The following is a 24,205-nucleotide window of genomic DNA, read 5'->3' on the forward strand; positions in this document are numbered from 1 at the left end:
GCGCTGGGCAGAGGAAAGGACCACTGACATACCTTTTCGCTCTCCTCGTTCCTCCTGCCGAACGCGAGCCCTCTCGGCACTCCTCCGACCCCTTTTCTCTCTCTCGCTCACTCGCTCTCTGGTGTCGTTGGATTTGAGTTGCTCATTTTCGTGTCTCGTGTGTGTGTGTGTGTGTGTGTGTGTGTGTGTGTGTGTGTTCGCGCTATCTTGTGCTTCGGCGCGTTAAGGGAAAAGGCTTCGAAGTCACTTCTCATGCGGAGGAGGGGGGTTGGCAGGGGCCAGTCGCTCCGTCCTCCTGCTTCGGTTAAGCAGCCAATAAGAGAGCAGCGCCTAAAGTGAAACCACATGAAAATGTCGAAAATAACAACGAGTGTCGTGTCGAGGTAAGGCGAGAGGGCGTCCAGGTGTTCCCCGGCCCCTTGCCTCTCTCACGACTCCTGTGAGCCACTTGCGTATAGGCGTGCTGTGCCGCTGGCGGCCTGAGGCGCATACCGGTGGATTAGCAGTTGCCAGTGTGTGTGCGTGTAGTAATGCCGAGCTCTCTCCTCCTCTTCCGAGGGGTAGACGTGAGCCCCCCCAAACCGGTTGTCGGTGTGTTGTCTGCCACTCTGTAGCATACAGATCGTCCACACTGGCTCCTTCCACACTCTTGAGGACGCGTATGGATTGCCACGTCGTTGCGTACGCACCCTCTCGTACTTCACCCTCGTGTTTTTTTTCCTCTACGTTTCTCGCTCTCTCCTTCCACCACTGTTACCGAGCTGATGGACGGACTCGTCTGTAATGCAAAGTGCACCTCCACACCGGTCGCGCCTGCGCCCTGACGTAAGTAAGACTCTTCTGGCTTGGCGACATTACCCGCGGTTCCCTCACAGCACCACCCACTATCGCCCTCCTCGGGAGCACATTCTCTCCAGAGCTGAAGAATACGTCGCCGCCGGATGCCGGCGAGTGCACGAAGGAAAAAAGACAAAGTGCCCGCGCCGGGCACCAAAGGCGAGAAGTCCACCGGCTTCTACACCAAGAAGAGGTGGAGGTCGGTGCTGCAGGAGACGCGCGTGGACCTCGCCGGCCGCGCTCTCGGGCCACGTGGCGCCCTTATTGTGGGCACGGCTCTCTTCAGGAATACGTACGTCACCTTCCTCGATCTGAGCCACAACGAGCTAGGCGATGATGGTGCGATATCGATCGCCAGCATGTTGCGTGGCAACACCCATGTGCAGTACTTGAACTTGTCGCACAATAACATGACAGACGCCGGCGGCATCGCACTGGCGAGCGCCTTCATTCCTAACGTCAGCCCTTCTGGCCAGCCTGGTCAGTGGAATCGTACGCTGTTTACCCTCGTTCTCATGGGCAACAGGCTCGGTGATGATACCCTCCTCGCCATGGGCAACGCCGCGGCATGCCACCGCGACTTGACCCGCGTGGACCTCTCGTGGAACACTGTCGGAGAGAACGGCACGAAGTGCCTCATGCGGGCCTACGAGCGCAACCCACTCTGCGTCTACGAACTAGCCGCCAACGCTATCGGGGACGAGGGTGCCGTATACCTCTGCGAGGCACTGCAGCGTCACGGCGGTAAGACCCAGACAACGCTGAACCTGTACCGCAACTCCATCAGCTGCCCCGGCGCCGAAGCAGTTGGCCGACTTGTGGCGAGCTCCTCCATCATGCAGGACGTGAGCCTCGCTTGCAACACGATCGGCTTCAAAGGGGTGCAGGCGCTGCAGCATCAGTTAACGGACGCCGCCGTGATCGCCAGCTGCACCTTGCGCACTCTCAACCTTAGCGACAACTGGATTGGCGATGAGGGAGCGGCGAGTGTGGCGGCCGTCATCAAGGCCGATCTCCCCTCACTCGAACGCCTGGACGTGTCTGAAAACAAAATCACCGACGTCGGTGCCACCGCCATTATCACGGCGGCTCTGCAGAACACGCACCTGCTACTGCTGAACTGTGAGGCAAACCGCCTCGGCCCCAAGGCAGTAGACGCGGTGGTGCGGCTTATCCATGAGACGCGCACTCTCAAGTCCCTCAACGTGGCCGGCTGCGTTGGCTCGGCTGATCACCGGCGCACGCTGACCATCGCGGTGGGAGAGACTGACGGATTGCATGTTGAGCTAGGCCCAAGCCCGGAGGATGCAACTGGCTCCAAGGACATAATGTTTATAGACAAGATGACGGAGCATCTGCAGATGCTGGCAGACCAGGAAGCGCAGCGGCAGAAGGAGAGCTTGGCTGCAAAGAAGACAAAGAAGGCTTGCTAGCGGTGGATGGGGGAGGGGCAGCTGGTTTGAAGGGGGAGGGGTCGGCGACTGAGTAAGTGTGTCGATGGTCAGCCGCACGTGAGGGATGGTCAACCCACTCACCTGTGCTGTTGAGGATGATGTTGATAGACTCTATGCGTCCTCTCCTTTCCCATTGTCTCTCTATGCCCCATCTCACCATTTTCTGTTGTTTCACATGTACGCTACACTTCAACCCCCCCCCTCTCCCCCCGCACGTGTGTGCGCCACCAAAAGGAAACACAAGAGAAGCGAATGCTGCGCTCGTGCTGTGTACCAACGGCCACCTCCCCTCCCTCTACTCCTCCCCCTCTCGATGCATGCGGATGTGTGCTGATGTGCCTCGCATGACCCCCGCTCCAAAAGTCAGTGGCGGGCTTGGAAGAGATGGTGGAGGAGGCGGCGATGTGTAGTGCTGCTACTTCAGTATTACGCGATGGGGTGCGGATGCGCGCACTGTTTTGGTTATGTTTCAGCTCTCTTACACGGAAAGAAAGCGACAAGGCGCACCCCCACGGATGCCTCTATGCAACACCCCTAGACGCGTCTGCAAGGCCAAATGTGTGCGCAGAGGCGCCTGTGTTGTGCGCTGTCGCAGATGTCTGCGCCTCGAGCGGTCTTCTCTGTCACTATCGACTTCGTGCTGCTGCCGTCATGGCGCCACTCTCCTCTCTTTTCTGCTCATTTCGTTTTACGAGTTTTGCGAGAGAAAGAGGCAGCCCCCCCCCCCCCATAGATTGTGCCTCTGCGATTTTCTGTGGCCTTCTGTGTGCACCCACACTCACGCCAGAGACCCTCAGAGACAGCGCCCTCACGCCCCTCCCTCCCTCCCCCCGTGTCTCACCCCATTAGAGCATACTCCATACACGCACACACACACACACTCATCCATAGGGGCGCTCTCATGGATTCTTTCGTACATACTCACATACATACGGCCTCATAGACTTATACCCACGGTAGCCCCAGCTTCCCTCCATCTCAGCACTGCCGCCTCCGCTCCCTCTCCCTCTCCACCCACGCGCGGCCTGTGTAATGCCGATCATCAAAAGCCGTGTCCACTCCGATGAGCTCCATGCGGCAAGGGACGCGCTCGCTGCGGCCAATCGAGACACCGACGCGCTGCGCCAGCGGGTGCTCGAACAGCGCGAACAACTCGAAGAGTGCGCTCAGCAAAACGCTACACTCGCTGCAGAGCTTGTGCAAGCCGAGACGAGGCTGGAAGAGGCGCATCGACTGCTCACAGAGACGCAGCTACACGCCCAAGCGCGAGAGGAGCGCCACCGCGAGCAGATGCACCGCATGGAGCAGAACGTGCACACTCTAGAGGATCTGGTTCAGGCATCGCGGCGGAGCGAGAGAGAGGGGTCCAATCTAGCGTACCACCGTGTGCTGTGCGCCGGCAACGGTTCCGCAGAGGGCGCAGAGCGGGTTCAGCTGCATACGGAGCGGAGTCGCACCCAGGAGGAACTCACCCACTGCCAGGCGCTACGCCCGCAAAGGAGTACGTCACTGCAGTGCCCACCGACCACGTTGACACGAGACAGCAAGGAGGTTGGAAAGCCGCGCCGCTCGCCGCCTAGACCCTCCCCGGCAGCGAGTCCGCTTATCGCAGCGCAGGCACTGTACTGGCAGGAGCAACTGCTTAACATCAGTCAACGTGCTGTCGGGAGCTTTGACGAAGTGCAGCAGCAGCTGCGCCGTTGCCTGCCTCCCACGCCTCCCAGCACCACGCATGCTGACGCAGACAGCGAGGCACACCCTGACGACGGGCCACTTGCTGCCAGTGCGTCTCATATTGCTGATGCGCATCAATGGGGCCGGCAGCTGCGCCGCCTCCAGACGCACTTCGATGAGGTTGTGCAGGCGGACGCGAGGCTCATCAGCTTCCTGCTCCTTGTGGCGCGGCAACAGAGTCAGCAGGTGCGCACTCTTCAGGAGCGGTGGACTGAGGCACAGAACACTGTGCGAGAGGCGGAGAGTGTGCTAGATGAGGCAAATGCACGAATGACCAGCAGTGCGCAGGAATCGGCGGTGCTGCGCCAAGAGTGTGCTGTCCTTACAGAGATGCAAACGACCTTGCAGGCACAACTTGCCAACCGCACCCGCGAGCATCAGGCATCCGTCACTGCACTGCATCATCTGCAGGAAGCGCACGCGCAACTTACAGACGTACATACGAGCCAGGAGAAGATGTGGACCACGCGACTCACGCAGGCCGCCGAGGCCCAGCAGCAGGCCAGCAACTACGCACAAAAACTTGAGGCAGCGTTACTGGATAAAGAGCGGTTAGTATCTACTGCTGCGGCATCGAGTGAGCAGCAGCATCGGCGTGAAGCCCTCGCAGCCGCCAAGACGCAGGTAGAAGCCTTCTTGAGGCAGCTCAACGCTTCCGCACAGCAGCTACAAAGCGCTCTGGTGAGTCTCTCCAGTTCAACGTCGTCTTCTGTACTTGCCGCTTCGGCCGTAGCAGCTGGCGGTGTGAAGAAGGCCCCATCGGTCAGCTCGCCGGAGCCCTCCCCGCCAGGAGTGTCCTCTTCGGCGTACTCCGCCTCCTCTGCTACCGTCCTCTACTCGCGAGCTACCCCTGCCACGGCCGCCTCGCTCTCACCCTCACTGCCTCTTTTCGATGAATCAATCCTGTTGCCTGAGAATGCGCCTGCGGCATTCATGTAGCACAGCGCACCTACTCGTGACGAGGAGAGGAAAAGGCTGCTAACAGCTCTGAGCTCCTCCTCCGTTGATCACCTGCGGTGGAGGCTACTTGTTTTCGCCAGCACACGAAGACCCATGCTAACATCTCTACCAGCGCCATGATGAGGGCACACAAACGCGTGCGCCTCGCAACGTTCCTGAGGCTCTTGCCACTCAGGGTAGCGCTTCAACGGGCCACTGTTCCCCGTCGTCCATTGCTGGGGCATTTGTGCTCCAGCAATGGACGTGCACCTTCTTTGCCGAAGAGGGAGCTGCGGCCGCACCTTTCCGTGCATGTGTGGTTGCAAGTGCTTCTCGTGTGCTCTGTGAGTCACCAACTTCTACTCCTCTTCTCCGCCTCCCTCATACTCACCATCCTCACAGAAATGTCGCTGTTGTGATACACGCACAGTGACACGCCCCCCCCCCCCACCACCACCAGACGGCTGAGACCCGTCCTCATACGCACCTTTTCGCTCTGTTAGTCGCGTTCATTCAATATGGTGTCTGTGTTGGTACAGCGGCAGCAACGTGAGGCTGCCATGCGCAAGGAGCGCCTTCTCGCCGCCCGCCAGGCAGCCGCAGCACTTTCCATCCAGCAGGCTCGCTCCTACCAGAGGCAGAAACAGCACCAGGAGGCGTGCGTTCGCGAGGACGCTCGTCAGCTGTGGCTGCAGTCGAACGCGCGAGACGTGGCCGTAATCGATGGACTCGTTGCACGTGCCACCACGGAGCAAGGCGAAGCTCAGGAGGCTGCTGCGCACTACGAGGCCAGCCTAAAGGCGGAGGCTAACGAGGAGGTGGCCGCATGGCAGGCGGAGCGGCAGCTGGAGGCGGCACGACACCGCCTCGCCGTTGCCTACACCCGAACAGAGGCGCACGAGCGGATGAAGCAAGCTCGCGAAGCCGAGCAGCGGCGTGCTGCTGTGCGCGTGACGGAGAAGGCGAGGGCGGTGCGGGTGGCGGCTGCGGCACCGGCGGCCCTTTCTCTGTCGAGCGTTCTCGGATGTATGTCGGCTGCACCAGTGGCCATGCACGTACCAGGTGCCAGTGTTCCAGTGCCACAGGCAAGTCGCACGTCTCTGCGCACCGCTGCAGCGCCAACAGCAGGAGTAACCCCTGTTGATGCTCCGCGCCGTTGGCGCATCTCCCATGCCGCCCCACACGCGCACGTCACCCTACACAGTGCCCCAACACACCATGTCGCCCCTCGCGAAGAGGGCGAGCGAAGCGTTATGGCGGCTGTGGATGATGCCGTCCCTGCCTCCGCAGGCACCTATGCCGAGGAGTGCGTAGCTGTCCAGCAGCAGAGGGACGACGTCCTGACGGACGGCCAGGAGCGTGCAACGCGCAGAGCAGCGTCCGTCTTGCGTCAACAGCGCGCAAAGGAACTGCAGAAGCAGCAGGAGGAGCAGGCACAGCGAGAGCGGCTTGCCACCGTCAAGGCACACTATCGCCACCCACGCGAGGAAAGCGTCCCGAGTGGCGGCAAGGAAGTCACGGGGATGGAGGGCGGTACACACCCTGTCACAGCCACGACTGGTAGCAGCAGTAACGGCAGCTTAGATGACCAACACCACCACCCTCAACCACAGCGTCCGCTGCAGCGACTCACTCGCCATCAGCGGTCATACTTAAAGGGCGAAGAGGACTTCCGCGCAGCGTTCGTGGAGGCTCCACCCGTCGTGCTGCGCCTGGGTGAACAGCTGCCGCGTCGTGCCCCGCTAAGCGAGCTCTTGCGACCCGTGAGGATGGAGGAACTGCTATACAGCACTGCGCATGCTGACCCAAGAAATCTCACTCTATCCACACCGGTCCCGCACTATGGATCCAGTACGGCTGCAGCAGTAGTGTCACCACCCTTTCCAATGGCAGCTGAGATGCCACCATCCATGCAACTCTCCGCCAAAGCGCGCGTGCTGCCATCAGCTCCCCTCCGCATGCTGCCCCTCGACCACTGTAGCAGCCCTGCATGCGCGACGACAGAGTCGGCACCAGCGGACAAGGATGCGGGGGTAACACCCCTAAGCATCGGCGAGAAGTCTGCGTCGCCGCTGCCTGCGCCGAGAGACCCCAACGACGCGCCGCCCACCTCTCTTCACGTGTCTCCAGCGGGGTCGACCGCGTTATCGCCGATGCGGGTCGGCGTATTAGTGGGTCATGGATCGCTGGGGCGAATGCCATCGCCAGAGAGGGCTGCCGGTACGGAAGAGGTTGTTGCTCTCTCTCCTCTCACCCCGGTCCCCCCGGCGACGAGCGCCTGCGTGGCTGAGTCACCATCGTCGCCACCCAAGCGTTCTGGGGAGGCTCCGGGAGAGCTTGGTCAGGGAGTCACTAGCATGGGTGCTTCAGATGCAACGCTGGCTTACGGTCAGCAGCCCTTGGCAGAGCCAGAGGGGAGGTGGGCCACCTCAGCCCGCGCAACCACGTCAGCGTTGCCGCCTGTGTCATCCTCGATGACGGAGTGCACACCCGTTCGTCATCGCTACCGTTGCAACGCCACCCCGCCGTCGTCGCTGTCCTCTTCGAGTGCCACCACCACTGAGACTGCCGAGCCGGTGAGCGGCTCCTCTTCCCCGACCTCTGTGGGAAGCGGCAGTAGCAGCGGCATCGACGCGTCCTCCCCTTCGAATGAAACCACCAGCAGTGGTGGCTCATCGCGCTACCCGATGCCGGTGATGACGGCGGAGCAGCTGAAGTTAGCGCTGCTGCGTCTGCGCAGCCGCATCAAGTCAGTGCAGGTGTAGCGTTGAGGGGAAAGAGCACGCGAGAGCGAGGCGCGCTGGTGGTGCCAGGGCGCACCTGCAGGCCCCCCCCTCTGCCCCTCCCCCCCCCTTTTAGAAGGCCCCGCGCTGTTAGGAAGGAAAGGCGCCTGCGCTCAGGCGTGTTTATTCGCCCTCATTTTCCTCCTCTCGTATCCCAGACGAATGCCCAGTAGACGGGGCAGGATAGACAGACAGAGAGACACACTTCCAGCCGTGCAGTTAGTGACGTGTCTCTCTCTCTCTCCCCTCTCGCTCCTCTCTTCTCCCTCCCTCTTCGCTGAGTGCAACCTTTGATGCGGAAGAGGACAGGGCAAGGCCGGGGGGCGAGTTGGGGAACGGATGGGGGAGAGGCGAGACCTTCGACAGTCACACGGCAAAATAGAGGAGAACCGCGTTACAGGATAGACTTGAGGAACGTGCCTTCCAACACGCGGACGCACATGGCGGCGTAAGAAGGGGCGGGGAAGCACCAAAGAGGCTGAAAGAGATCGACCTGTTTGTCTGACAAGGGCGCAGCTGCCGTCGACTCAGAAAACCCCTCCCCTCTATGCCCTTCTCCTTTTTAGAGCCTTCTCCGCACAGCGCAGACTCGGCGTGATGTGTCACGCTCGCACGCCATGGTGCATATTCTCACCAATGACTCAACTCGTACTTGCCTCATTCTGCTCCCCTTCCCTCACCTTCCCTGCTTTTATTTCCCCTTTAGCGATCGTGTAGCATCGCCCCACTGACCTCTGCTAACCCCCCCCCTCCCTCCCCACTCCGTTCACCGTCAATACGGCACCCCACACTCCTACGCACAAACACCAGCAACTGCACCACGTACACCTGCACTTTCACCTCCGCACATAAGCGCAGAGAGGCGTTGTCTACCGCAGGGCTCAAGAACAAGAGTTGGGGAACGCAGTGGTAATTGCGCCTTACAGCAGTCTGGGCGTGTGTGTGTGTGTGTGTGTGGGCGCCTTGGGCTGATCGCCTCCCTCCCTCCCGGACAAATTGGCGCCTTCTCTGTTGTGCTCGATATTCCTTCCTACTCCCCTCTACCTCTTTCTCTGGTAGTCTCCTCTTCCCCCGACTTGCACGACGCCCCCACTCCCTTCTCTAACGTCTCTCACCTCCCTCCCGGCATCGCACACGTGCACGTGCGCACAGCCATACGCTGACATTCCTGTATTTCTTCTCTACTACTCTGTGGATTCTGCTAGCCATCCATTTGCCCACATTCCTCGCTCGCTGTGAGCCGCTAAAGTGCCGCAAGTCTTTTCTTGGCCAGAACTATGCGTGCTGTCTGCTGTTCGGTGATCCGCCGCGTTGGCGCAGCTGCCGGCGCGCATAGCTGCCACTACGCAGCATCGCAGAGGCGCTACTTCGCGCCCACGTGCGCATTACTTGGCTCCTGCATCCCGTACAAGCTGACCGACATCGGTGAGGGGATAACAGAGGTGCAGGTGCTGAGCGTTCGTGTAAAGGCCGGCGACAGCATCAATGAGTTCGATCCCATCTGTGAGGTGCAAAGCGATAAGGCCACAGTCGACATCACGTCCCGCTACAAGGGCGTTGTGAAGGCGGTGTACCTGCAGCCTGGTACAACCGCGAAGGTGGGCTCGATCATGCTTGACATCGTGCCAGAGGACACTGGCGACGCGCCAGTGGCGGCCTCGCAGTCCCGCAGTGCGGCATCACCTTCGCCAGCGGCGCCTTCAGCTCCACCGGCACGTTCCTCGGAGTCGAAGCCGTCATCGAACCCCTCGTCGGGTAAGGCGCTTGCGACGCCGGCCACGCGGTACATGGCGCGGGAGCACCTGCTGGACCTCGCGCGTGTGCCGGCCACCGGAAAGGGCGGGCGCGTAACAAAGGGCGACGTGCTCCAATTCATCGCAGGGGGTGCATCTACAGCAGCGGCGCCATCGCCCCCATCTATGGCGCTGGCCGGCACTACTGCCGTACCTGGCGCCGTCGTGCTTGGATTTCCAACGGAGCCGGGCGACACCATCCTGCCCATCATCGGCGTGCGCCGCGGCATGGTCAAGACAATGACCCAGGCCGCGTCTATTCCCACCTTCACCTTCAGCGAGGAGTACGAACTCACCAGACTCATGGCGGCGCGCGAGTCGCTGAAGGATGTGGTGAAGGAGCGCAGTAAAGGTAAGGCAAAGTTGTCCTTCATGCCTTTCTTTCTCAAGGCAGCGTCCATCGCACTGCAGCAGCACCCCGACATCAACGCTCACTGCCCGGCGGACTGCTCGGCGCTGGTGCGCAAGGCGGCACACAACATCGGCTTCGCCATGGACACGCCGAACGGGCTCATCGTGCCGGTCGTGCTGCACGTGGAGCGCAAGTCAATCCTCGACATCGCCATCGACATGCAAACCCTCATCGAGCGCGGCAAGAACAACAAACTGACGACTCAGGACATGGCAGGCGGCACCTTCACGCTGAGCAACATCGGCCCGATCGGGGCAACGGTAACAGCGCCGGTGCTGCTCCCGCCTCAGGTCGCTATTGGGGCCATTGGCCGCCTGCAGAAGCTTCCGCGCTTCGACGCGAACGGCAACCTGTACGCTGCGAATATCGTCTGCTTTTCCTTTACCGCTGATCATCGTGTGATTGACGGCGCGAGCATGGTGCGATTTGCGAAGACGCACAAGTGGCTGTTGGAGAATCCCGAGAATATGCTCGTTGATCTGAGGTAATGTGATGGACGGAGAAAAAGGGGGAAGACAGGAAGGGAGTGGGGGAGGGACGGGATGGCCGATTTGGAGGGAATCACTGTCCTCCTCCCCCTCCTCTTTTCTTTTATCCTCGGGTACGTGTTGGATTAAAACACACTCACTACACCAGCCGATGCCCGCGCACTTCTCTGTGTGTTTGCATGTATGAATGTGTGCTGTCGGTGTGTGCATCTACCCTCTCACCGCCTGTGTTTTACTTTTGACAGTTGAGCTCGTTTTCACCCTCTTCCTCCCTCCTTGCAGGCGGCTGATGAGTTAGTACACGGATGCCCGCGTGCGCCAACTCCTTTCGCGTGAATGTGTATGCCAGCGTTTCCCTTTCCCTTTCCCTTGGCCTCTGTGTGCGCGTGTCCCACACCTCTTCCTATGGGATGGCACTGACATCGAGGAGGATGCACTCCTCCGCATCGCTCTGTTGTCTTGCTCTCCCTCTTCCCTCGCACCCTAGCCTCATCAGGAGCCTGTCTCCACAGTCTGGGTAAGTGTACGTGCATACCTGGGTGTGTGTTGGCCCCTGTGCTGGCCCACTACAGGCATTGCTGTGACTCACTCACTCCCTCCTTCGGGTCTTCCGACATCGCTCTCCGCAGGTGTTGGGGAACCTCTTCGTGCTGCTCGTCCATGTCTGTGTGTCTATCAGACACGCACCTGTTCTCTGAGGGGGATGTCGAGGCGAAGCCGGCGGATGGTCGGCGGCGGGGGCGGAGGGAGATGAGAGGATGAGAATTTGGTTTTACTGTTGTCGCTGATGTACATCTGAGTGCACTGCCGATGTGCGATGCGGATGTGATTTGGACATGACAGAGGGAAAGGAGGAAAAGCGACGTAAGGGGATCGAACATACGGCGCACCCATGCAGGCACGGACACCGGAGCTCGCACACCTAAAGCGACCCGCTCGAGTCTGACAGCCATAATGCGGAAAAAGAGCAGCAAACGAGCGGGGTTGAAAGCCCTGTTGGTCTTTCGAGGACGCTAGGGGGCGCCAGGGGATGAGGAGAGGATGCTCGCAGATCCGTGTGAAGCCGAAGGCAACACACAACGACACGCACGCTGGTCGTGCCCGCCCCGCGGAACCCCGGGCCCTTCCTCTCCCTCACTTTCTGTTCTTCATTCCCTACCCACTCATCCTGCTCATCACCGATCCGCGCATCTCTGAGTTCCCCCCTCCCCCTTTCCCCCTCTTCATTCCGCTGATGTGCCGCATCGTCGCCATCAACACAATGCGTTCTTCCACTCAACGTGTACTTCACTGGTGGGGTGCAAGCGGCATCCAAACACAGCGGCACTCTTGACTTTCTCTCCGCACCTCCTGCACGCTCTTTGTCTATCATAATTGGCGAAAAATACCGTTGACGCAGCAGCCGCGGCAATGGAGAGCGGCGGAGGCGATTTCTTCGTCATCAATGACGTCGAGGAGGATCAGGAGGCGGGGGTGGCGGACGCACGACCGGCAGAGCAGGCTCAGGAGACAGAGGCCGAGACCACGGAAGACGTCAAGGGGCTTGTGCCGCTGTGCGCGCAGCACGTCCAAGGCCCGCAGCTCAGCAGTGCCACGTTCGGGTACGACATTGCGCTGATGGCGAAGCGGCCGTGGGCCGAGCCTGGCGCAAAGCTGAACGACTACTTCAACTACGGTTTCAACGAGCAGAGCTGGCGCGTGTACTGCGCTATGCAGGAGAATGGCGAAGAGTCGCTGCTTGCCAAGGCCACAGCGATGCTGGAGAAGCTGCAGCTGGCGGGCGCTCCTCCGGCGGCGGCGGCGGCGATGGGAGCTGGTGGCCATGTCGCGCGTGAGGAGCCGCCCATGATGATGGCTGGCGGCATGATGGAGGGCTATGGCGACGGTGGCCCTTACGGCGGTGGTCACGGTCTGTACGGCGGCCAGGAGGGCCCGGGTCGTGGTGGCGGCTACGGGCGGCCCTACCAGCCTCGCGAGTTCAACCCGCACGGCGGCGGCAGCTTCGAGCGTCCTCACAATGCTAACTACAAAACGCGGCTGTGCAAAGGCTTTGCTGAAGGTCACTGCAACCGCGGTGATCAGTGCAACTTTGCCCATGGTGTCGACGAGCTGCGGCAGTGTGGCGGAGGGGAACCCATACAGCCGCAGCTGCCGCCGGGGGGATTGGTCGGCGGCGGCTCTGCACCTCCTCCGATGGCACAAGGCTACGGCGATCACCGGCCTGGGTTTAACAACTACTACACGCCTCCACCTCCGCAAGTGATGGCAGGTGGCGCACCGCCGCAGGCCCCGGAGCGTGTCAACTACCTCATGCCCCCCTTCCAGGGGGGTGGCGGAATGCCGCCAGTGATGGGACCTGCTATGTCTATGCAAGACAGTGGCGACGGCGCAGGCAGCGGGTTCCGGCAGCCCCCGAAGAGGCCGCGCCAGGAAGGCGGCGGCGTTTACGAGCCTCAGTACTGAAAAGGGGGCCAACAGAGGGACCTAAATCATGTGAGTCTGTCCTTCGGCGTGAAGGTGTGTTTGTGTGCGTGCGTGTGTGTCAGGGTTAGCGCTCTGCGGATGTGATTAACGGTAGGGTAAGACGTGCGCGGCCACTCCCAGCGGTGGTGGGTAGTGTGGATAGACGGGCCTCAACGAGGGAGTATTGATGCACGCGTGGGCGGGTTTTGTGTGTTTGCCTCCGTGGGAGAGTAGCGGGCGCGCGCCGCACCCTACAACGCAGAAGACACAATAGCGAAGCCGTTGAAGGGTAAAAAGGGAACGCGATGAACGCGGCGTGACGCACAGGCGAGTCACACCACAGAGACCCCTGCACGGCATCAGCAGCGCTCTTGCAAGCGCTACCGTTTGTGCGCGCCTGCGCGGACATGCGTTGACGCGCGTCGTCTCGCCAAAGAGCGGTGGTGAGTCTGCTCTGTTCCCAACGTGGGCGAAGTGCCGGCAAAGCTCTGGTTCATTGTGTATCGCACGCTACGTGACGCTCGTGCGCACTACCCCTTCAGCGGAGGCCCCCTCGTGTTCTCCGTGAGGCGCTTCAATAGTTGGATACATCACATCGGTGGTGACTACAGTCGAGCACTGTGTGCGCTCATCTCTCACACCCATCGCCTCTCCCTCCGCTCATTTTTTCTTATTTCTTCTCCCCTTTGGTGTTTCACACGCACAGACGTGGGCACACGCAATAAAGCGCCTCCATTACATAAAATTACTCGTCGAGCTGCTCTTCCCCCCCCCCCCATCCGCCCATTCACGCACGTGTATACTTCTCTCCCCCTTCCTCCTTCCCCTTATCGAAGAAGGCGGAGCTCTCACTGTGCTGCGGCAAAAGTGCCAGAAATTATTTGAACGTGGCACCTACGCACATTCTCCATCCAACACACTCACACGCCCTACGCTGATCATTTGGCGCCCACACAGGGACATCCATTAACCCCCTGCGCCAGTGTTCTCTCTCGCATTCTGCTCTCCTCCTCTCCGGTCCTCTCTTTCTCTGCCGGCGGTCGTCCTTCGCTTTTACTCTTGATTGTTTCTTCGGTGTTGTACACCGCCGCCCTCACTACGCTTGGCGGGCAGAACAACATAGGTGGCTTTAGCCGACAAAACACCAAACGCGATGAGCTCGTCGCTCGGCAAGGCCCTCCAACGCTCGAAGCGGGCCACGGAGCGGCAGGGACGGCGCAGTTACCGTGATGCCTTAGAGAACGAACGTAACGCCGCCCTGGATGCGGAGCTGCACCAGCAGGAGGTCGGCCGCGCCAAAACACAGATGAAGTCCATCTGGGAGACAAACGACCTGGAGAATTTTCTGTCCATCGCTGACGCGCGCGAGGAGAGCTACTTTGCTGAGCGTGACGTACGTGTCGTCATTGGCGGCCGTGTGTATGTCGTGCAGCAGGACAAGATCGTCCCAAAACAGATGCCGATGGACGAGGCTCATTTGGACTGGCAGAAGCTCAGCGAGTCGTTGACGATTCCGAAGCGGCCGGTGTGGAACTGCAAGATGTCCGCCGAAGACTTGCAGGCGGTAGAGAAAAAGGCCTTTGTGGACTGGCGCCACTCCCTCGCGCAGATCGAGGAGGAGCACAAAGTGCTGCTGACGCCGTATGAGCGCAACCTCGAGGTGTGGCGACAGCTGTGGCGCGTCGTGGAGCGGGCCGACGTCGTCGCAGTCATCGTAGACGCGCGCAACCCACTGATGTTCCGCAGCGCCGACTTTGAAAAGTACGTGAGGAGCGCCACGAACAGCAAGGGGGAGCCAAAGAAGGTGCTGCTGCTGCTGAACAAGTCGGATCTGCTGACCGAGGCTCAGCGGCGGGCCTGGGCGGCCTACTTTCAGCAGCGCGGCGACGACTTCTTCTTCTTTTCCGCCAAGCCGCTGCAGCCCTTCACCCAGGACGCCGCCACCGCCGCTACTGCCGCCTCCTCGTACGCCATTGCAGGCAGCGATGACGAGGATGAGCAGGAGGAGGAAGTCTATGCTTCACTCGACGCGGAAGGAGTGCAGCTCACGGCGGAGCAGGAGAAGGCGGTGCTGGACAAGGTGATGAAGCACAAGAGGGAGAAGACGCGGCACAAGAAGAAGGCGCTGCGGGACCCGGTCAAGGTAGCAAATCCATACGAGCTCGCCGCGAAGCTCCAGGCCATGAAAGAGCAGGCGCACGAGCCGAGGGTGAAGGAGGAAAAGCCACTGACCGAGGAGGAGCTGGCGCGTAACTCACGCACAGCGGCGGGGGCTGCCGCCGTAAAGCGCGAGCCGTGGACCGTGCTCGATCCGATGCAACTGCTGGACCAGCTCGCCCTTCTCCGTGAGGAGGCTGGGGTGACAGATGTGAACACGCCACTGATGGTCGGCCTTGTCGGATACCCGAACGTGGGCAAATCGTCCACCATCAACGCCATCATCGGCTGCAAAAAGGTGATGGTGAGCGCCACACCAGGCAAGACGAAGCACTTTCAGACTCTCACGATTCCCAACGAGCGCCGCGTGGCTCTGTGCGACTGCCCTGGTCTTGTCTTCCCCTCGTTCGCAACGACCAAGGCGCAGATGGTGTGCGACGGCATCCTCCCCATTGACACAGCCACCGACACGTTGGAGGCGATGACCACCATATGCCGCCGCCTGCCTCGCCCGGTGTTGGAGGAGGGGCTCAACGTATCACTGCTGGCTGAGGACGACATCGACGAGAGCGACTCGCTCGCCGAACGGCTGCTGAATGCGCTGGCACGTCGACGCGGCTACATGGCGTCCCACGACCGTCCCAACAAGGCACGTGCGGGCAAGGAGCTGCTGAAGCTGTACGTGGACGGGTATTTCGTGTACGTCGAGCCGCCGCCTACCTACCGCCCCGATGCGGCGGCGCTGTCGCTGAACACGTACGTGGAGCAACACGCCTCCGCTTCACCTGCGGCAGTGTCCGCTGTACGCGGCGGCGAGGCGGCGACAGAAGAGATTGATGAAGAGTGGGAAGACGACGACGATGCGGTTGGGCAGGAACTGAACAGCGAGGAGGAAGAAGCTTGGGCTGATCTTGACTCCGCCGACGATGCCCGCGCCCTGAGTGAGCCCGGGGACGGTGATAGCTACTTGGTCGACATGGACCTGGAGGATGCGGCGCCACCCATGTTCTATGCGCGCCCGCACGCCCTGCGCAGCACGTTCACCCGCTATGAGCTCTTCAACATGGAGGCCAACGAGGCACGCATGAGGGCGCTGAAGAAGGTGGAGCGGCGTCACAGGAAACGGACGAACCACCAGCTCGAGCCCGACACACACACATTTGTGAACCGCCAAGGCGAAGTGGAGCTGCGCATTGACGACGACGACGGTGTGCTGGAGCTGGTGACACCCACCGGCGGGCCGGTGCGGCCAGCGACAAGGGCGAAGCCCAAGTCGAAGCGCCAGCAGCGCCGCGAGCTGAAGCAGGTAGGCGTAGGACCGTTGAACCGCTACGGGCAGCGGAAAGGCATCCAGGGCTACTGACCACCAACACCGTCTGCCTTTCTCTCTCGTAGCGCACTTTTGTTGAGTTTTTCTGACTCAGCTGTGTGCGTGGGTGCTGCGCTGCAGCCCTGCGTGGCCTTACGAAGGGGGGGAGACGGCAGCGAGGGAGCGCTTTTTCTCGCTCCTGTATCCTCGCCTCCCTCCACCTCCCTACGACAATACCACCGTCCATCTGTTATGCCAAGCTATCCCGTTAACGCTGCTGTGTGAACTGGCCGACACGCCTCTGTGCCTGTCAGTGTGTGTGTGTGTGTGTTCGATCTCGTTGGAGGGCGCTGAGGCTGCTGCGCGTGCTCTTCGCTGCTTTGGCTTCTCCTTTGCGCCATTCTCACGGCGCGAATGCGTCATGGCATTCGAGGCGAGCGGCAACGGTGGTGCCTCTGCGCTGACCCCGCCGAGCGACACGACACCCGCACTTATGGTGCCGTTGTGTTTCCACTATGCGACTAAAATCTCTTCTCTAAGCCCCCCCCCTCCCCACCCGCCGCGGTGTCTTGCCGATGACAGACATGGAGGTGCTAAGCGGACACGAAAACAAACCAACTGAGAGGAGGCCCAAGGCGGAGCGCAGCTTCTGCAAGGACGTGCGTGTTCTGTGCAGTCGCTTTACTTGAGGCTGCCCTTGAAGTGGCAAGAGAGAGAGAGAGAAGATATGCGTCTCTCACGGAGAATCACCAGTGTCGGAAGTATCGAGAGTGTGTCGCCTCCCATTTGGGGGTTCTCCTGGTGTTGCTCTCGATCTCTCTATGTTGCTTTAAGGGAACTCCAACGCGGAGAGCGTTTCACGCCTTCTTCTCTGCCCGTGTCCCCTGTCGCACGTCGTCGTTCTCGAATGTGTGTGTGGGTATTGCCTAGCGGCTCATCGTCGACCACTCAAGGCCGACCCCACTGTCTCCCCCACATTGGTCCTTCTCTTCGCCGCTGCCTATCCGTTTCTCTTTTTGGTTCGCTTACGTGATGCCGTCGTGGGTATCATCCCCGTGCCGCGTACACCTCACCCCCCCCCCTCCCTTCCTCCTCCTCCTCTGCGTGTGTGTGTGTGTGCTATCAGGGTCTACCTACACACATACATACCGAGACAGCCACTGTACCGCTGCTTCCTCCTCCACCGCCTCTTCACCCTTCCCAGCACTAGTGGGGGAGGAGGAGTAGCTGCAGACGCTGGTGTAGAGAGCAGGACAGTCAACGAACCTGAAGAGGAGTGACGGTCTATTGAGGCGAGGAGACATTGGGGAGGTATCAAGACTTCACCACGCTCCATCGCCCGCCCCCCCCCCCCCACCACCACCACCACCTTCTTACACAGCCGCTCTCTCCTTTCTCTGTTCCGCTTTCGCTTGTAGACATGCACTTGCGGAAGAGGCTTGTGCAGCGCGGTGTGCTGCACTTCTACCCTCATCGGTTCCATCGACGAGTACCGGCTGCGACCGCGTCCACGCCACTGTCGTCGTCAGGCAGCATCACTAGAGGAAGTGACTTTGCACGCTACGCGGAGGCGGAGCTCACCGATGCGCTCCTCACGACGCCTTTGCCCACTGAGGCGGACGCCAATCCAGTGAAACAGCGACCCACCTCCTCCCCCTCTCTCTCGCCTCCAGCAGCAACGGCTGGTGCGCAGCGCCACCACCGTCGGCGGCGCTCTCTCCACTGCGGCAGTGAGGTGTCGAGCCTGCCACCCACCCACGCCATCTTGAACCACCTGAACAGCTCCCTGTGGCTGCAGGTACTGTCCCGCCTGCATGGACGTGGCGCGCTTTCCGGCGAGGACTGCGCCGGGGCAATCCGGTACCTGCCAGCCTTCACGTACCGCCCACTGATGCCGTGGCTGTGGAACCCAACAGCCTTGTTGACGCCAGCGGAGGCAGTACAGCCGAGCCGCACAAGGCACCGAATCGAGGCCGACCGAAGCAGCGATGCGGAAAACTTTTCGGCTACATGGGACACCGCGGAGGGCGAGGTGGACGTGGCGGCGGAGATGCACAGCGATATGTCTGTGGCTGCGCTGGCGATGAGTCGTCCACCTGCAGCTTCACCAGCACTGCCTGCTGCAGCCCCTCGCACAGCGTACACGGTCGCGGACATCAGCACCGCCGCGCCGCCGCAATGGACTTCCATTGCGACCTCTGTGGTGAGATCGGCGTTCGCCAACGCACCGCCACCCACTCTCAAGGAGCTGCTAAAGGTGTGGCACAACCTTCTCTTCGCCCTCCGCTCTCACGCGGTGTGGGTCAGTACGCCAGAGCAGCTGCGCGACAGCGCTCACCCGCAGCTACTGCGCCTGTTTGAGTCCTTCTACGCCGATATCCAGCGTCACACACAACTTTCTAGTGCGAGTGAGGCCTGCGACAGTGACGCCGTGCCCTCTAAGGAGCCACCGCGACAGCAGCGGTGTGATGGCGTCATTGCCGAAGTGGAGGTGCGCACGCTGACGCCGCCAATTTTGCTTCGCAAGCTGCGGAGCCTCTATCGTCTGCACCGCAACTCCGCAATGCTCTTCGCCGAGCTCTACGCCATGTGTGTGGCAGAGGAAGAGGCCTTCGTGCGTCCCCGCGCCTTCCGCGCGAGCAGCCCCGCTGACGTCTCTGTGCGAGGAGGCACTCCGCCGACTGCCGGCGCGTGGGGGCTGCAGGTCACCACGACAGCCCTTTTAATGGATGTTGATCTCGCTGCCTATTATGCCACACTGCCGGGGCGCCGCCATAGCGGTCTCAGCGACGCAGGCGAGCAGTGGGCTGCTACGCTGCAACACCTGCAATTCCTTCTGCCTCGTGTCCATCGACTTCAACAGTGCCTGAGGGCGCAAAGGAAATCACCAACATCAAGCAAAGAGGCTGCCGAAGCTGCGGTGTGGCAGCCGTGGCGGCAGGTCGTGTCCGTCCTTATGAACGTGTGCGTGTGGGTCAGCAACGACAACGCCGAGGCCGAGCGCTGCAGCGACGCGCTGCGGTGCACCGTCAAGACGCTTCGAACGATGATTGCTGATTCTTCGACAGTAGGCCGCGCCGGCGCGCACAACCCGCTTGCCCCTCCGACATCCCACGACGTGTGTACCTTCATCTCCTGCCTTGTTGAAGCAGCCCGGGATAGCATGCGGGCCAAGGCAGCTCAGCTGCAGTACGGCCCGATGGATGGCTTGCTGGGCGTGTACCTGCTCTCTGTTGCTGTCGCTGCCGTCATCCCAGCAAGCGTTCACTGGCACAAGTCAGCGACTGATTGCCAGAAGACCAGCGACAGGGTGTGCGTGCCGAACACCGATGCTGATGACGCCAGGGAGCTCTTGCATAGACTGCATCTTCTCTCTCACGCCTCGAAGTCGACGCCTCGCGAAGTCTGGGCCGCGCTGCGCTGCTCCCCAACTGCTGGCGAAGCAGCTCGCTACGGCCTCATCACAGTCGGCCATCGTCTCTTCAGTGAGTGCGTCATGCCACTGGTGAGCCAACCAATGACCTTCGTAACTGCCCAGCGCCTCTGGGGCCGCTTGCGCGCGTGGGCCACGGAGGTAGGCCGGCCGCTGGGCCTGCAAGGTGAGCCTGTCTCCGCGTTGTGGAGACTGCGGTGGCTGCAGGAGCAGAACCGAAAGCCATCGGCGCTGCGGCCTTACCTTACCACAGACGGCGACAACAACGCGGCCAGCGCTCTTTTAGGCCGACTCACGTCCGGTTGTATGCTAGCCAGCAGCGACTGCGTTGCAGCTCACAAAACAGCAACGCCCCCTGGCCCTCGGCAGTGGCGCTGCGGGTGTGGCTTCGAGAATGAAAACACCGACCCGCACCATCTCGACACCTCCAGTGTGGGGTGCGCGGCTTGTGTGCTGCGCACTCTGGCGCCGTTCAGCTGGGAGTGCCCCTCCTGCCACACCGCCTCCAGCAGCGGTGTGTGCGTGCCGTACTGCCTGCACTGCGGAGAGGCCCATCCTCTGGCGGATCAGCTTGGCATCGCCGTGAAGACACCCAACACAGCAGATGAACACACGTGCGGCTTGACACTGTGCGATGGATACCCACACGTGGGAACGGTGGCGCTGCTGCCGCAGCGAGGCCTGCCCAAGAGCTCGCTGGTCTACACAACGACGCCACTGCAATCGCTGAGCTCGCAGGAGGCCACGGCTGGTATGGCACGCTGTTGCTGGGACTGCGGGCATGCCTGTGGCAGTGCGCCCGTTGACGTTGGCGAGTTGCATGCGGCGCCACTTTCTTCACTCCACGCGGCATCGTCTCGGCACGGAAAAGATGACGCTTTGCTGAACAGTCTCTATGAGGCTGGTGATTCGCTTAGGGCTGGGGATCCAAGAGCACTTGTCTACGTGTGCTCCGACTGCCACGCCATCTCCATAGGCCCACACAGTGCCGCGTGCCCCAGCATACCCGACGGCACTTCGACGACGGAACACGTGAAAGCAACGGGGTCCAGCACGGCTTCCTGCAGCAGCTGTGGCAGCACGGAGCCCGGATATTACACTGCTGCCTTCACCTGGACGTGCGGTTGCGGTGCCTGCAACTCTGGGCTGCACGCCTACTGCCATGCGTGCTCACGGGCCGCCCAGCAGGTCATGGTGACGTGCCCGCACTGCAACTACGCGCAGCCCGTAAGGGGAGTCGCAGCAGGGGCCAGGAACGGGTATACATGTGAGAGATGCCACCACCCACACCCTCGCGTGCTCGCTGCCGTCAATCAGCATCGCCTCGTTCACTGTCCTGCGTGTCACGGCCACGTGCCATTCACGAGCGCGCAGTGCTCGCACTGTGCGTGCACCGCTGTGGCGACCGTGGCAGCGCTGCTTCCAACGGAAGCGGACCAACCGTGGCTTTGTCACTCCTGTGGGACGACACACGCCGTCCGCGACAGCACCGATGGCCAGCTGAGCACTCCTGCTCACCTGACGGATTACTCACCCTTGCGTGCCCTGCTCCCACACCTTGCAGATGCTGAGGACGGCTGCTGCACGGCGTGCGGTACGCGCCGCCTACCGGGGACCATGTGGGAGCGCGGGCGCCTGTGGAGATGCAGCGAGTGCGGAGAGCCGCACAACAACGAGCTGGCGTGCCGGCGATGCGCTGCTCTGGCCCCTGGAATCCCTGCTGGTGGGGTTTACGTGTGGCGCTGCGCAACGTGCGACGCGTATCACCCAGGATGGGAAATGCAGTGCCACACTGCCGGCTGCGGTGGCCGAAGAGGAGCAGAGGGTGCGTACTCACGGCTCTGCTACTCACCATGGACTTGCGCCGAGTGTGGTGAGGTTACGCTGTCCTCGCACGCGCCCGCTTGCGCCGCCTGCAGTGCGGAGACTCCTGCACCCTTGCGTGCCACCCTGTGCTTCTTCGGTGACGCCTGCGGGACGGCGGCGCTCCCAACGACTGTAGCGAGCGCAGAGGGCCACAGAGAAAGTGCGGAGACGAATAGCAGCGCAAATCCCCATGAGGAAAGCACTGACCCAGACGTCCTCCCATACGCCCACAGAGATGTGCAAGCGGCACCTGTCAGCGCTTGTGCAACCCTCTCCCCATCACTCTCGCTCCAGCCCTCAGTGCTGTCTCCAGTGCATGCCGTGACGGTCGCATCTACGCGTCTAGCAGAGGTGGAGGCGATCCTGCTGCAGGCAGCTGCACACCCGTCACTACCGTTGCTTACCGACCCGCTGGACATGGCGCCAATGGAAGCTGCGTCATCTACGTCTTTGTGGTCGCACAGTAGCGGTGATGGCTCCACACAAGCGAGTGCGTCAGCCGGTGATTCGGCCAAGTCCCTTACCGACCCGGCACACCGTGACGGCGTCATTGCTGGTGGCGCCGCAGGTTCGTCGTATCTCGCCGTAGAACCGTGGGAGGATGCGTACGCTGCGACCATCGTATCGTTCTAAGGCCGCTGTGGGTTACGGCGACGCCATGCCATGAGAGAAGCGAGGATGGGAGACGTAGTGTCCCTCACCTGTACAGAGAGCGACAAGCGGTGAATCGAGTGAGTCGAATGCGCTAGTGCGCCCGCTTGTTTTCTTCTGCTGTGCTCTCTCTCTCTCTCTGTCTGTCTGCCTGTCCTGTCAACCTGACGCGTGTGCGTCCGGCCACAGTAGCAGGTAAGTGTGCGCCTCCGCCACTGTGTCTACACACAGACATGCAGTTTGTACGGGCGCTTCGGAATAACTGTAAAGCTCCGTTACTTGGTCCCACAGGCTCTGTAGCAGGGGGAAGCCGCAACGCCACCGAGGTCGTCTCACCTGAGTCTCCCCTCTCGTCACACACCCACACAAACACTCGTTCAGGAGCTTTCTACGCCCCCACACGCGGCCCTAGAGCCCGGAGACGTACAGAGAGTAAGCGAGAAGGGAGGCCAGCACAGGGAAACCCCTGAATCGCACTGCCTCCCCCTTCTCTCTCCCCTCACCTTTGCTGTTTTCCTTTCCGCTTCCCTACAAGGGATCAAGTGGATCGACTGGCGTGTTAGCCTTGTGTCCTCCATTGTCGCTGATACACGTAATGAATACTATCTTCACTTGCATGCCCATCACCCCTTTCTGCCCTCCCCCATCCTTCTCTCTACTGATCCTTCATGGCGCTCTCTCCCCTCCTCTACGTTGTACGGCAGCAGGTGGGTGCAGCGGCACCGGCGGAGATGAGGAGAACAGGCAAACGCATGGCCCCATTCCATCCCAATCTCCTCTCTCACACCCTGGAGGAGTTGGGCCAGGCAGGGACATGCTGCCTGCGGCTGTGGTCTCCATGAGGCAGAGGGGGGGGGGCGCTCCCGCTGAGTACCGATGGGCTGATGCCGGAAAGCCAGCGCCGCACAGGCTTCTCCTGCAGGACCAAGCCTCACGCTCGCTGAGCTTAACATCGATGACACCGGCTATCGACCGTACCACACAGGCTTCGAAGACCGCGGAAAGGGCCGACGTCCTACGCACGTGGAGGTTCTCACTCCGGATGACGCGATCATCAGGCTGCGGGGGGAGAGGGTGCGTGTGCCTGCGGGGGGGAGGGCACACCCATCGCACCGGGGACCCCATCCACCGAACCCGCCCCAAGGTCGTTCTCCGCAGACCCATGGAAGCTGCCGGGGGGAGGAAGCGGATGCTGGCTTGCGACGAGTTGCGGCAGGCCTGGGGGAGCATCGATGTTGCCGCCTTTGAGGAGCTCCCTTGCTAACTGGCACCCACCGAAGAGGATCGACGGGTGCTCCTCCGAAAGCCCTCCTCCGCGTTCAACCTGCTGAACTCAAGCAAGGTGTCGCAGCACGACGAGCCCCGCCTGGGCCAGCCCATTCTCCAACTGGCAGCGAACGGCCCTCCACCCCAGTCCTTCGGCGCCACACTCACCGAGGCCGCGGGAAGCGAGGAAAAGAGGGACGAGAAGCTGCTCCCGTGCCCTACCCCTCAGAATGAGGGACAGCTTAGCACGGCGCACTTACCCAGCGCACGGCGTGAAGAGAGGAGCGGACCTCCACCCCCCCCCCTGGAGGTCCTGGCGGGGGCACGCCATCTGGGGACTGGTTCGCTGGCGCGCCTCCGCTGTAGCGGACGAGGAGTGGGCGGTGACCTTAACGGACGACCCACCACCAGCGCCGCTCCATGCCAACCGTGCAGCGGCCCGTGGATGCTGCCGTTGGGTGTGTGCGGCCCTGTAGCCGGTCGAGGCCGCCGGAGGAAGGGACTGTGGAGGCTTTTTGCGCACGTGCCCCACGGTGACGTCGGGGGAAGCCGCCGCAACACTCGAGGCAACAGGCATCGCAGGATGCCGTGGTTTTCGCAGTTGCGCGGGCGGCGCCGAG

The 24,205-nt window shown here is 61.5% G+C and overlaps 7 protein-coding genes across 7 annotated transcripts; all 7 read left to right on the forward strand.

Moving 5' to 3' along the window:
• Nucleotides 1-941: 941 nt before the first annotated feature.
• LPMP_050150 (hypothetical protein) lies at nucleotides 942-2,270 on the forward strand (the record flags this gene model as incomplete). The annotated part of the gene is made up of 1 exon (XM_010705476.1): nucleotides 942-2,270. One exon carries the CDS (start codon nucleotides 942-944, stop codon nucleotides 2,268-2,270), a length of 1,329 nt encoding a protein of 442 aa, XP_010703778.1.
• Nucleotides 2,271-3,323: 1,053 nt separating this feature from the next.
• On the forward strand, nucleotides 3,324-4,964 carry LPMP_050160 (hypothetical protein; the record flags this gene model as incomplete). The annotated part of the gene is made up of 1 exon (XM_010705477.1): nucleotides 3,324-4,964. The coding sequence occupies one exon, from the start codon at nucleotides 3,324-3,326 to the stop codon at nucleotides 4,962-4,964; it is 1,641 nt and encodes a 546-aa protein (XP_010703779.1).
• Nucleotides 4,965-5,482: 518 nt separating this feature from the next.
• Nucleotides 5,483-7,729, forward strand: LPMP_050170 (hypothetical protein; the record flags this gene model as incomplete). The annotated part of the gene is made up of 1 exon (XM_010705478.1): nucleotides 5,483-7,729. One exon carries the CDS (start codon nucleotides 5,483-5,485, stop codon nucleotides 7,727-7,729), a length of 2,247 nt encoding a protein of 748 aa, XP_010703780.1.
• A 1,295-nt stretch (nucleotides 7,730-9,024) lies between these two features.
• Nucleotides 9,025-10,440, forward strand: LPMP_050180 (dihydrolipoamide branched chain transacylase, putative; the record flags this gene model as incomplete). Its single annotated transcript, XM_010705479.1, has 1 exon — nucleotides 9,025-10,440. The coding sequence occupies one exon, from the start codon at nucleotides 9,025-9,027 to the stop codon at nucleotides 10,438-10,440; it is 1,416 nt and encodes a 471-aa protein (XP_010703781.1).
• A 1,410-nt stretch (nucleotides 10,441-11,850) lies between these two features.
• LPMP_050190 (hypothetical protein) lies at nucleotides 11,851-12,903 on the forward strand (the record flags this gene model as incomplete). Its single annotated transcript, XM_010705480.1, has 1 exon — nucleotides 11,851-12,903. One exon carries the CDS (start codon nucleotides 11,851-11,853, stop codon nucleotides 12,901-12,903), a length of 1,053 nt encoding a protein of 350 aa, XP_010703782.1.
• A 1,153-nt stretch (nucleotides 12,904-14,056) lies between these two features.
• LPMP_050200 (hypothetical protein) lies at nucleotides 14,057-16,423 on the forward strand (the record flags this gene model as incomplete). Its single annotated transcript, XM_010705481.1, has 1 exon — nucleotides 14,057-16,423. One exon carries the CDS (start codon nucleotides 14,057-14,059, stop codon nucleotides 16,421-16,423), a length of 2,367 nt encoding a protein of 788 aa, XP_010703783.1.
• A 1,366-nt stretch (nucleotides 16,424-17,789) lies between these two features.
• Nucleotides 17,790-22,301, forward strand: LPMP_050210 (hypothetical protein; the record flags this gene model as incomplete). The annotated part of the gene is made up of 1 exon (XM_010705482.1): nucleotides 17,790-22,301. The coding sequence occupies one exon, from the start codon at nucleotides 17,790-17,792 to the stop codon at nucleotides 22,299-22,301; it is 4,512 nt and encodes a 1,503-aa protein (XP_010703784.1).
• Nucleotides 22,302-24,205: the final 1,904 nt, after the last annotated feature.

The sequence above is a fragment of the Leishmania panamensis genome (assembly GCF_000755165.1).
Source record: "Leishmania panamensis strain MHOM/PA/94/PSC-1 chromosome 5 sequence".
Lineage (NCBI taxonomy): Eukaryota > Euglenozoa > Kinetoplastea > Trypanosomatida > Trypanosomatidae > Leishmania > Leishmania panamensis.